Source organism: Gekko japonicus, unplaced genomic scaffold, assembly GCF_001447785.1.
Source record: "Gekko japonicus isolate JY-2015 unplaced genomic scaffold, Gekko_japonicus_V1.1 scaffold104, whole genome shotgun sequence".
Classification (NCBI taxonomy): Eukaryota; Metazoa; Chordata; class Lepidosauria; order Squamata; family Gekkonidae; genus Gekko; species Gekko japonicus.
Genome location: NW_015176454.1, coordinates 1,464,114 through 1,477,536, shown reverse-complemented (window position 1 = coordinate 1,477,536; position 13,423 = coordinate 1,464,114). Strand labels below are relative to the sequence as shown.

The window sequence follows — 13,423 nt, the reverse complement described above, 5'->3', positions numbered from 1 at the left end:
TGCGGCTAAGAGTTCCCAAGTAGCTCTTAAGAACTGAAAGATTTATAGCTGAAGTGGATGAAAGAGACTCTGTGCACACTGAGAAGAAAATAGACAATTACTAAAATGGACTCACTAACTCCCAAATTCATTGATTTAAACGAAAAGTTTTTAAGTTTTATGACTAACTGTATACTAATTGTAAAAGACCTTCCTTTCTTGGGTTTTTAGTTATAGTGTGGGTTTCTTTATTTACTGTCTATATCCCGGGGTTTTTTATTTTTCTTCCCCTTCCCTTTTTCTTTTTCTGTAGTCACGTAGGTGTAACAAAAAATCAATAAAACTACCCTGTCTTCAGGGGATTTTAAAAAAAAAGAATGCGGGAAGAAGTGCCAGCAGTACAAGTTTCCATTGAAAGTATGGCTGTATGAGGGGAGGAAAAATAGCTCCGTTTGAAGTCAGGTCTCTCAGATACTAGATACTCTTTTGTTTCCCCTCCCCTTACCCTCTGTAATACAGAATGCTATGATATTATTTTGGCATAATCCGTGATATCTAAAAACTCTGTGATCTGTGTGTTAAATCTGCGGACTGGTTAGTCCCTTTTGTGGATTTATTTTTAATGTTGCTGTAACGACAACGTGTGTCTAAAACTAGAACACACTATCTCAGGACATTCTGACCTGCTCAGCCAAGCATACTTTGAGTGGGAGTGAGGCTCGTAATCTTACTTGCCTTAGCTACCTTACCCTAAGTTGGGCCATCAGTCCGTCAAGGCTAACCTTGTATATTCTGGCAGTGGCTCTTCAGGTGCAAGGACGAGGTCTCTTCCATCTCCCTGGTCCTTTTAACTGGAGATGCCGATGACCTTATCCTTTCACAGCCCTTTCTTGACCCCTCAGGGTGGGGCCATCATAACTGTCTCAGCCAGGTGGCTAAAACTGTAGGAGGTTCAGACAGGTTCAGTCCCCCGCTCCCATCTGCTTACTTTAACCTTGTTCACATGTCACAGTAAGCACATATGCAACCTACATGTGTATGTGTATAACTGCTTGTAAGAAAGATCCAATGTGCATTCACTTTACAAATGAAACTGGGGACCAGTATCTGGATAAATGTGAGGTTCCAATTCCATATTCACCTGTACACGTGTCAAATCAAGTGTACACTGTGCACGGATTGTACATACTTTCACTGTAACTTGTAAACAGGGCTTTTATCTTCTCATTTCAAGGCTGTCATCAGATTTCCTGTACACGCAGGGCCAGCGGGTCATGAATTTTGCTTTGTGAAGTTCTTGTGTAAGACAGTGATTCTGCATGTGCTGCTTCTGAATGCTTAGCTTTCAGAGACTTAACTTGTTGGCTGAATTTCAGACCACACGAGGAGGAGGAGTTGCTTGCCCTGACTAAAATAATGTAGTTTGTCCCAAAGAACAGCTCTCCTGGGGCCTGAAAGGAATTAAGTAGGCAGTCTCTTGGCCTGACGTTTGAATGTCAGAGGATTGGTGTGGCCTGAGATAAATGCAGACGAGGGCAGATGATTTCCAGTACTCAGAATGGAGCAAAGGGAAGAGATGGGGATTTGCAGCCAAGTATACTTGGAAAGTCATTATGGCAGATCATGAAATGGTACTATGTGTAAGCACCCGAAGGAAATCTGTAATTCTTTGTAGCTAGCATGGGTTTATTAAAACAGTTTGGTTCTGAGGCTTGGAAGCCATTGTAGTTTATGTAGACCTCCAGAAAATTCAGCTTTTAAAATTCAAAATAAGCTCGTGGTCCTCATGGTTTCAGTAAATCTGAAATCAAATGGAAAGTTTGTTAAAAAAAATTAGGAGGTGGAGGGGCTGGGATTATGGAGTCTAGTGGAGCATGACTTTTTCACTGAACTCCTGGTCTGTCCCTGTTAATTTGTATCCCACCTTGTTTTGAGGCTCAAGGCAGCTGACATGTCACAACTAGAACATTATAATTGAAACTCAACAAAATAAAAAACCCTTACCCTGAAGATGCCCACAGTTTATACCCCATTAAAAGCCCGTGGCTCTGTGTCATTATTCTACTAGAAACTATCTCTTCTCATTATCTGGTTTTCCAGTCACAGCTGAGCAACAGCAAGGAATCGGTTGTTGCACATTAGGGAGGGACAGTTTTCTTTGCGGTGGGGGAGATCTGATGGAATCTGGTCTCCTACAGAACAAGTCCCAGCTTTTCAGCCTGCCCAATCTCTGTTGTTCGTAAGTGGGGATGGTGGCTAGTGCTCTTATGGGCAGAATTACCTGAGTTCCATACTAAGGAGCTTGTCTGTTGTCTGCTTTCTGTGTTTGAGCACATAGTGAAGCATGCAGGTTCTGATGAGTCCTCTTCAATTTTTTAAATTTCAGGACCTCGCAGCAGGGTGTCTGGAGCAGCGGCTGGTGAAGGTGGAGCACCCCATTCTCCGTATCCCGCATTTGGCTATCCATCTCCAACGTAACGTGAACGAGAGCTTTGGACCGAACACGGAGAACCACCTGTGAGAGTATAAGCCATGGCTGTCCTGCCCTGCTTCAGGCTCTGTCCCCCGCTGGGGAGACATCAGGTGCCGGCCCCTCTGGCAGGACCTGGCCAGCATTTCCGATCGGCCCCCGCCAGTGGAGCTCTGTCTGCCTGAGGGGGAAATAGTGATTTCCTCCAGGGCTCTTCCTTCTTCTGAGTTCATCCGGGAAGGCCCTGTAGTGGGCTCTGCCTCTTGGAGAAGGGCATACTCCCATTATGGCACCCCAGCTTTGGAATCCCCTCCTCAGAGAGGCCTGTCCACACCTCACTATTCTCTTAAACCTTCTGTTACCTACACTGGCATTCGGAGTGGGAGGCTCAGCTCTGGGACAGACGAGACATGGCACATGGACGTTGCTGCCATTTTAAAGAGATTGAAAAATGCCAGAGGGCCCATTCCTGATTGGGCCCGCAGCATGAAGGGCTGAGGAGCTCTTGTCACACACACACACCCTCACACTTTTTCAAGTGCTGAAGCAACTCGGGGGGTGTGGGGTGTGGCAGGATTGGCACTTGAGAAGGCACGGGGCAGGGGACAAGAGTGCCTCGGCACTCTGTGCTGTGGGCCCAGTTGGGCCCTCATGGCATTTTAGAATCTCTTTCTGATCATATTTCTGACAAGAGCTGTTCTTGAAAAAGAGCCGTTTCTGTCAGAGCTCTCTCAGCCCCACCTATGTCACAGGGTGTCTGTCTGTTGTGGGGCGGGGAAGGGAAAGGAGTTTGTAAGCCGCTCTGAGACCCCTTTGGGTAGTGAAGGGTGGGATATAAATCCAATCTCTTCTTCTTCTTCTAAAATCGTGACAGCATCCACAGGTTAGGCCTGTGACTGCCAATATGTCTAGTTTAGCCTCTGTCTTTGTATTTTGTTAATATCCAGGCTTGTTCTTGTTGTAAACAATTGATTTTGTTTTCAGTTGTTTTTAAAGAGCATTTAGTACACTTTAAAATGTTCTTCAGGGTTTTTTTCCCCTTTAAAGTCTGACAACTGTGACCTGTCTTTAATGGCTTCTTTTTGCTTGGATAGCCAAGTGTCAGGAAGCTGTCTCTCAGGGTTGTCTTTTTCTGTCAAGGAGGTGGAAGGAAACACACCAGTTTAACTTTACCCTTCAGCCAAACCAAAGTTATCCAAGGCAAAGGAGCTCTCTGGGTTACAAAACCTGGGGAAATGTGGTTTAAAAAGCTCTTTTAATATATATATATATATAATTCATTTTTTTAACCACACTATTACAACAATATTTGACACAAAGAACAGTTACCAGCTCGCTTAAACAGTTTCCCCCCGGTAGCTCTTTTAAAAAGCTCTTTTAAGTGTCCCAGGTTCTCCCTCTGGCTACTGAGAGCCATGCTCACCGTGGCGAGTAACTTCACTGGTATTGGATTGTTGTGTTCCTTAAGAAAATACGTTAAGTGGGGTTAAGATGTGTTACACCCTTTTGGAAGCCCTCTACACTTTTGAACAGTAATTGTTCCCCAGATCTCAGTGCCCGTCTGTGTCCAGGCACCCCATGGGGAGACCATGTTGGGCCAGCTGACAAGCCTGCCTTTCACAGGGTCCCGATTTTGGCCACGGAAGCACAGGAAGCACTAGAGAAGGAGGTGTCCAGTGCAGGTACTGCTTGTACCTCAGCTGTCCAGGTAAGATGAGAGCGGAAGGAGGTCAGTTTTTTTTCTGCTGGGGTGCTGAGGCAGGGCATTGGGCCTAAACCCTAGATGAGACTTCGCTGCTTTGGGGAGGCAACACACCTCTGTCACAATTTCATTTACAGGAGAATCGGCATCCTCCAGCTCTGCTGTCCCTTCTCTGCTCCCAGCTGGGGGTGAATCCTGAGCAGGTGGTTGAGGTAGAGCTTTGCCTGGTGGATACACAGCCTGCAGTGAGTTCCAGCCTCAGTTGTTGGTTTGTTGGGGCCCTCTTTTAAAAGTCAGGTTGTTAGATGGATGAAATGTTGTCCTTGCACTATACAATCCTCCATAGAAGGTGACTGTCAGGATCCACAGCAAAACAACGAAGTACACGCTTCCAGGAAGGTTTTACTTTTATTGAAAAGCCATAGATGCAGTAACAGGAACACTGTTAGGAATGGCGGGTTACCTGTGTGCATAATAGGATATAGGGCATTTGTATGCGCCACTCCCCTAGCAATAACCAATTAGGTGGGCTCCCACGCGCGGGAGACTGCCAGGCTCTCTAACGGTAGCAAAGCTGGGAACGGAGACGCTCCCACGAACGATAGACACTACAATCTCCTCCAGTAACTCTTTACAGATAAGTGTTGCAGCTGAGAAGCAATTAAGCGCATGGGAAGGGATGCAAAGCAATTAGAAGGCCTCTCCACACTCATGGCAGCTTAGCTGACAGTGACCTCTAAGAGAGAACCACAGAGAGAGATGCTAATGCCAGCTGTGTTTCTGGAAGATGATATTGGTTTTGGTCTTCAAAAACCTCCTACCCGGAAGAGTACTAATCCCTTTATGATCCTCCCCACCTGTGATTCTTTTTCCAGACCCTTGGTGGCGCCTTCAATGAGTTCATATTCTCCCCTCGCCTGGACAACCTCCACAGCTGTTACTGTGCCCTGCAGGTGGGTATCTAGGGTGAGGCTAGGACCAAAGATTGGCACTGTGCCCAGTCGTCTGTTGATTTACCATTTAATTATTTATTTATGATTTCAATTTGTATCCCGCCTAGCCACAGGACTGGCTCAAGGCGGCTAACAACATTTAAAACACTAAGACAATAAATACATTAAAATACATTAATAAATTAGGACTACATAACCACTAGGTAGTACTAGTAATGATGGCAATGAAGCTGGCGGCATACACTATACAGACAAAGGCAATAACCAACTGCTGTTTTATGTTGTCCAAGATGTGTTCCAGCGGCACCAACAACTTTGGCGCTGTCTCCAGTGGCCCCCTCCCCGGTGGTGGCTCCTCATCGAAGGCCTGGTGGAAGAGCTCCGTTTTGCAGGCCCTGTGGAACTCTAAAAGATCCCACAGGGCCCTGATGTTATCCGGGAGCTCATTCCACCAGCATGGAGCAGCCACCGAGAAGGCCCTGGCTCTAGTAGCGGTCAACTTGACGTCTCCCGGGCCAGGAAAGGTCGGGCGATTCTGTGTTCCTGACCTCAGTGCTCTCTAGGGCACATATGCCATGAATGTCCCTGTTCATACTCAAAAGCTGAGATGGGAGGATGATCTACATATGTTGCCATTTTGACATGTTTGTATCTATTCCTGTACTTGGTGAGCAGCTATGTAATTCCTCGTGGGATATTAATGGTCCTATGCCTTTAGAAGTTTTTTGTGAAGGTGAGAATTTGACAGGGGCTGCAGTTTCCAGTACCATACTTGGAGAAGAGGCATCTTATTAAATTCTCCTTTCTGTTCTAAAGGCTCCTTTTGGTTTTTGTCTATAGCAAACTGTCCAGTCTATTGAGTTTGACCTAGAATGAGGGCTGTTTAGAGCTGAGCCTCAGCTCCCTTCCAGTTGCGTTCACCCTCAGGAGAGCTGGAAGGAAACTAAGCTCTCAGCTTCCCTGACCGTGCCTACTTCTTCAGATCTTCTGGGGGTGCATGACTAGCAGCCATGAGGACTTCCTTCCCTCCTTTTTAGCAGAGTGATGTGTGCTCTGGAATACTCCTTGCAGGGGGTGGGGTAATTGTTGACAGCCTGACATTCCTTCTTCACTTATCCTTTCTGAAGCGGGCCTTGCGTCTTTTAATCCTTTCTCCCGTATCTTAGAAGCTGTTCCCTAACCTTATGGGTGGCTTGAACAGTAGCCAGCATTTCAGGTGTGCCAAACCCAAGTTCATCTTCAGGGTGTCCACTCTTGCCAGGTTTCTTGTGCCTCTCCTGGGTGTACTAGTTGCCTGATCTCTGTGGCCCTGGCCCAGCTTTCCTCCTAGAATTTCTGGAACGGGTTTAGTAGGTGAAAAAGGGACAGATGTCCATACCTCACCATGTCATTGGCACTCCTTTCTGTGTAAATCTGGTTGTGTGCTAACATGTCATCTCACAATCTAGCAAATTCATAGAGCAGCCGAAAGTGCTTCTGAGAGTCTCATCTTGTCAAGCTTACCATTTCCCTCCTTGTATCTGTTTGTACAGGCATTGATTGAATCCAGTGACGGACCTGGAGTACTGGCCAAAGAGTCTAATGTTCGCCTGGTTGCATTATATGACAACGAAGAGGTTAGTGGGAGGTGCTGATGGGTAGACAAAAAATGGAGGGCCCTCCAGGGCAGGTCGTTGGTCACGATGTGGAAGAGGATGCTGGACTTAGACGAATCTCTGGTCTGTTCCAGCAGGGATCTTCCTTATGTTAAGGAGGTTATACTGTTCTGTGCCAGGTGACTCTTGTTGGGAAAGGCTAACACTGATGCATGAGGGGTTTGGGTGGGACATATACCCCGACAAAGGGGCAGCTGTAGATCTGAGGTTGGGGAGAGGAAACGACTTCGGGGTAATCTCCAAAGTAAGATGGGAGCTGAATCTTAGATGGCCAAAAAGGAACTTCTCAGCTCCTTCACTGAATATGCCTCCCTGGCAGGTGGGTTCAGAAAGTGCTCAAGGCGCCATGTCTCTGCTTACTGAACTTGTACTTCGACGGATCTCAGCTTCACCACAGAATTTGACTGCGTTTGAGGAAGCTGTGCCCAAGTCCTGCATGATCAGTGCAGACATGGCCCATGCTGTGCACCCCAATTACGCGTGAGTACATTGCTGTTCTCAGGAGGAAGAATTGTACTAGAGCTGTTTGTTTTCTGTTTTGTAACTGTTTCATTAAATATGGAATATTGTTCCATATTTAATATTGCTCCATGTATTTGCACTCTTGCTGCACAGATTTAGAAGTGAAAGTCAGTGGCTTGAAGTCCGTCGCTTTCACTTAAAACAAACATTCTAGACTTTGGTTCTTTAGCACTTGTAAATAAATAACTTGGTCATTGTTTTTATTGAAAAATCCAATAAACAAAGTTCCATATGGGAGACTGAAATTAGTTAAAGAAAATGCAAGTGGTAATCACACTGTGTGAGCCTGATATCAGCATTTTTTTCATCATTAAAACTTTAGTTAAGCAACAGTTAAAAATTTCAGAATAAACCAGATAATATGTCCTGATCTTATGACTGAGAACATTAAGAAAAGTTAGATCGTTAAAAATCCAATTAAGAAAATGTCTTTTCTTTCTGGTCCTGTTATGTCTTAATTAGGTTTTTGGAGATGATGCACCCTGTCAGCACTTGTATTCATTCTGAGTACAGAGAAGTACCTGTAACCATGTGATCATTAAGACTGAAAATACCTTTATCCCACCCTCCCCACATAGTAGGCTCAGGGTGGGTTCCAAACAATATACACTATACAGCAATTAAAAGTTAAAATGCAAATAAAATACAGCAACATTCATCCATTACTAGTTAAAGCCTCACAGATGCCATCTCTTTCAAGTGTTGATCCTTGGATGGTAACGCAGTTCTGACCCACTGAGCGGAGGCCCAGTAGAGAGGGAGGGTCGTCCGCAACTCTAATTAAAAGCCTGGCGGAGGAGCTGTTTCTTGCAGGCCCTGCGGAAGTGTAAAAGGTCCCGCAGGGCCCTGATCTCATGGGGGAGCTCATTCCACCAGGTAGAGGTGAGACAACATCCCTGAGGCTGGGAACCACCAGAAGATGTTGGTTGGCAGATCGTAAAGCCTTTTGGGGCTCATAGAGGGAGAGGCAGTCTCGCAGATATGCAGGCCCATGGCCGTAGAGGGCTTTAAAGGTAAGCACCAACATCTTGAAAGGGGCCTGGTACTCAATAAGGCAGCTGGTGCAGTTCACACAGCACCGGGTGGACCTACGTCTGCACAGACAATGAAGTCAACACCTGTGCTGCTGCGTTCTGCACCAGCTGCAGCTTCTGGAGCAGAATCAAGGGCAGCCCCACGTAGAGAGAATTACAGTAATCCAATCTGGAAGTGACCATTGCATGGGTCACCATAGCCAGGTCCCAGGGGGTGAGATATGGGGCCAACTGCCTGATTTGTCTCAGATGGAAAAAGGCAGACCTGGCAGAGGCGGCGCCTTGGGCCTCCGTAGTTAGTGAAACATCCAGGAACACCCCCAGGCTCTTCACCTTCAGCACCAGCCCCAATAGGGTGTCAGGACCCACAGCAAATCAACCAAGTACACGCTTCCAAGAAGGTTTTACTTTTATTGAAAAGCTATAGATGCAGTAACAGGAACACTGTTAGGAATGGCGGGCGTTCTATGCGCATAATAGGTTATAGTTCACATCCAGCCCCCCCCCCCCCCCACGGAATACCCAATTACAGGGGTTCCCACGTGCGGGCATTAGGCTGAGAACTAACGGCTGCAAAAGCAAAACAGGTAAGATGCTTCCCACGACTCTTGCTGGTCAAAGACACAGTTACTCCTCCAGTAGCCTTGGGAGATATGCGTTGGGAGATTCTGCGCAGCTCCCACTGCCCACAGCAAGCATGATGCAGCATTCAGCCTCTGCTGTTGGGCCTACCATGTTTTCCACTCCCACACGGCCAGCAGGCCTGGCACAGCTCTGGTTCAAATCCAGTGTGGCTCTCAGCCTCCAACGCCAAGCCCACCGCATTTCCCAACCCCCCTTTGCCTTCATTGCTGTCAAGCCCCGCAGCACCTGGCCTCTGCTGGCTGGCCCACCATGGTTCCTGTCAACCCCACCAATGGAGCACTGCCAGAGGAAGTAGGTTCATTGCCTGTTTGTGTGCAGACAACGGAAGTGTTTTGGGGTGATTTTAATCCTCCAGTGTATTTTTTTTAAAAAAATCAGATTTTTCTGCAAACCTAATGAGTCTCCCAAATTTGCATAAAAGCCTGTTTAGTGCAAGCATGGCCCTGATCTGCGAATTTAGGTATCCACACATAGGAGGCACATTTGGGAAATAATATATAGACAAGTGTGATACTCGCAGCAGGGGGGATTCCCCCTCCACTTTTCTGCCAGGCCCAGCATGTCGCTTGGGTCGCATGGCCCATTGTGTCTCCTAGACGTAGCAGCCACCAGCACCGAACCCAATGGAGCTCCCGGGGGCTGTGCAGCTGCCAGGGCCAGCATAGTCCCCAGGCCAACACCAGGCCCAGCATGGCCCCCGGCCTCTCCTCTAGCTACCTCCAAGCCCAGCACAGCCTCCGGACTGCATCACTGCTACCTCTGCTGAGCCTGTCGCAGCCCCGGGGATGCTTTGCCATGCAGAAGATTAGGTAGTAAAGAGCATTCTTTGCACAGGTGCAGAGATTGCTGTTTTACTTGGGGGGGATTTAACACACACACACACACGTATTTTTTTGTAGAATTCAGATTTTTGTGCAAACTCAAGTTTGCAGAAAAATCTGTTTATTGCGAGTATGGCCCCAATCTGCAGATTTAGATATATAGATAGATATCCCCCCCCCCGATACCCTACTAATCCCATCTAAGTCCTGAAACTTTTAATACCATTCTTTCAGGCTGAAAACTTCCATAGAATTTTAGCATGTCTGTCCATAGTTTAGATAGCCATGTCTATCATGTAGAATACAGTTGTTTCTTCTCCTTAGGCACTGATCTCTTTAACTGAGTTTATGGGCAGATACAATGATCCAAACATAAATTGGTTTTTAAAGTTTGTTTAAAATATGTGACCAAAGTCTTTTTACCATAGGATGACAATGGTTATATAAATTTAGTGAATGAAACACTTGGATAGAATCATAGAATCATAGAATGGTAGAGTTGGAAGGTACCTTGGAGGTCATCTAGTCCAACCCCCTGCACTCTGCAGGTGCGTAGCCTAAAGATAGCCCTACAACCTACCCAAAAGATGGGTAGGTTGCAGGTCTTCTTCTACATGACAGCCCTTCAAATATTTGAAGACTTCAATCATGTCCCCTCTAAGCCTTCTCTTTCCCAGGCTAAACATACGCGACTCTTTCAGCCTTTCCTTGTAAGACTTGGATTCCAACCCTCTCACCATCCTGGTTGCCCTCTTCTGGACACGCTCGAGCTTGTCAACATCCTTCCTAAAATGGGGTGCCCAAAACTGGACACAGGACTCCAGGTGAGGCCTGGCCATAGCAGAATAGAGCGTAACTACCACTATCTGGACAGAATGATAAAAGTATGTGGTACCAATACCAGGAGCTGGATTCAGCCTTACCAATTCCTGCCCCTGCAAAGCTGAAGGGGCCAAAATATCTCCCTATCATCTTAGGCCCATTAATTCATTAAAAGTCACCTTAGTAGAATCCTTGACTATACTGAGCTGTTTCGGGGCCTTGAGTCTTGTGTAAAGCCCTCGTAGGCAAACAGGTGAGGCTGAGCAGGTAGCACACTCAGGCTTTGCAGGTAGACAGTTTCTTCCAAGCCCGATGGGTGGTTAAGGCAGTGTATGACAAAGGTTAGGAAGTGGATGTGCTTCTTTGGCTTTAAGATTTGTATCTTACGGTTCCAGAGTGCACGCTTAACCTTGACTACTCCCACATACAAGCTGTGCCTTCAGCTTAGATGGAACTCGCAGCATCATTGTCCAGATGGTCTCTTTCTCCCCTTCCCCATACTATCACTAGCATATGGCATCAACAGAACTCACTTTCATCACTGAATGCTCCTCGGTTCCAGCAACAGACCAACACACCCAGCATGGAATCTGAGTTCCAGCATATGAAAATTGCTGCTTGTTCACCACCTAAACTGTCTTCTTTTTTTCAAATGGTCCCCCATGCTTCCTCTTCCTTCACTGGTTCCCATCTCAGGTATATGTTCAAAAAAGCAGAGGTACTGAGCAGTACATGATACGATGCTTTTCCCCCCACCCAGGGACAAGCATGATAAGAACCACCGGCCAGAGTTTCATAAGGTAGGCAATTGGTATTACATAACTACAGTACAATGCTGAAAATTAAGGTATGGGAAACTGTATGCAATTGTCCCACTGAGTGTAGGCTATAAACCTGGCAGACCTCAGATGTTTGTAAACTGTGAAGAACAGTTGCCACAGAGGTAATTTAACTTCTTCTGAAGCCAGTTGCATGCATTCTAAAGTAGACTGAAGCAGGGATGGCTTGCCGGGGTGATGTCATGCGAAAGAAGATTTATGTGAGAACTTGGTCCAATAAATGCATTATAAATAAGTTCTCATTCAGGGGCTGCTTGGCAGCAGCAGCTACAGTGTGGGAGATGAATATTTACTTAGGTTTGGCCTAGATACAAGGATGTGGAAAGTAACATTTTAATTTCTGGAGACAGTATCTTCTCCTAAATATGAACGGGGGGTAGCCTTACGCTGAGAAGGGGCATCGGTGGGAAGAAATGTATGCAGTATGGCTCTCTTACCCACTTTCCCCCAGTCTCAGTTTACTTCCCACAATTAGAAAAGATACCTGTGCCGACCTTGCTATTTGGGAAAACAGTTTTACCTTTAAACACTCTCTGTGTATATAAACGTGGTAGTTTTCTGCTGCCACCAGGAATTAAAAATTCCAAATCTCTCTCTTTTGGTAGTATGACCCTAGGGTCTGGGCACTTCAGAGGACTATGTGGCCCTGAGGAAGTACTGTACTGATTTCTGGGATAAGTTTAAACAAAAATGATTTATTTAATAAAGAACAAAATTGGTTTCTGGTTATTTTGAACAGTTGCTGAAGAAAGGAACTTGTAAATATAACTGACAAAGCTTGGTACCACAAACAGTCTCTCAAACTCCACTCTGACACGCTTATACATTCAGTAGACTCTCTCTCTTATATATATAGCCACACAGATTAAACTGCTGGTCTTATTCACACAGAATCAGACTCAGAATTCCATAGTCACACAGACTATGTTCTCTCTTCAAGCTTCACACACAGAATCCTTCATAACTGAGTCACACAGACTCTCTTCAGAACTCTTCCATTCTTGTCTCTCTGGTATCACAGAATCTCCTCATAGACACACACACAGAATCCTCTCAGACACCCCTCCTCCCACACTCTCAGTCATCAGCCAATCAAATCACACTTGTCACCCTCTCTCACTCTTCTCATATTACTGCAGTCAAACTAAACATTTAAAGGAACACACACACCAAAACATGGAATCATTACAATACCTTTACACATTTATTTCCTGTTTGACATATTTATTGCTTTTCTGTTTCTCCCCTTAATTAAATCAAAACAACTGTTGACATTATAACCTTAGCTTGTTATTTAGTTTTGTCTTTGCATATCTTAAAACATCTTCATCATGTTACATGTTAACTTCCTGTTCAGCCTCTGTCTGTACGTTTGGACTCGTACCTTCCATTCCAATCTATTTGACAAAGTGTGCATGTACATGAAAGCTTATACCTTGAATAAAACTTTGTTGGTCTTAAAGGTGCCCCACTGGATTCTAAATGTGTTCTACTGCTTCAGACCAACACGGCCTGACCCTCTGGAACAACATCTTTTCTCCAGAAAGGCAGAGGCATCCTTCCCATAGATTTTAGTGTGCTTGTCAACTATCTGTAAATTGATGCAGGGCCAGGGGTATTGTCAACTATCTGTAAATTGATGCAGGGCCAGGGGTATTGTTGTAGAACATAGGGGTTGCAGGAGCAAGTGTTGGTCCAGTTTTGCATGTGAAGACTGCAAGGGATTGTGCATCGCTGGGGAACCATATGCCCATAGCACTGCTGCATTATTTGGAAGGAGGAGATCTACAGAGTCGCCCCCCTCTGTATTCCAGTGGCCTCTTCTGATTTACAAAATAGCCTCCTATTGTTTCAGGCTTGGGAACTCAGACATCAAGTATGCTCTTTATGGTGGGTGGGTAGGGCTGCCAAGTCCCCCCGGGGGGCGGGTTTCCCCCCGATTTGGAGCCCCGATTTCCGCCGCCGCGGAATCGGGCCCCGG

General features: G+C 46.0%; 1 protein-coding gene across 1 annotated transcript in view; it reads left to right on the top strand.

The window, feature by feature from the left end:
* DNPEP (aspartyl aminopeptidase) overlaps positions 1-13,423 on the top strand; it is a 24,759-nt gene that overhangs the window by 8,812 nt on the left and 2,524 nt on the right. Inside the window, exons 5-11 of the mRNA XM_015426901.1 lie at positions 2,366-2,496; positions 4,073-4,157; positions 4,289-4,396; positions 5,027-5,104; positions 6,637-6,720; positions 7,079-7,239; positions 11,364-11,403. Of these exons, the coding sequence (XP_015282387.1) occupies positions 2,366-2,496; positions 4,073-4,157; positions 4,289-4,396; positions 5,027-5,104; positions 6,637-6,720; positions 7,079-7,239; positions 11,364-11,403 (687 nt within the window). The remainder of the gene's footprint in view (positions 1-2,365; positions 2,497-4,072; positions 4,158-4,288; positions 4,397-5,026; positions 5,105-6,636; positions 6,721-7,078; positions 7,240-11,363; positions 11,404-13,423) is intronic.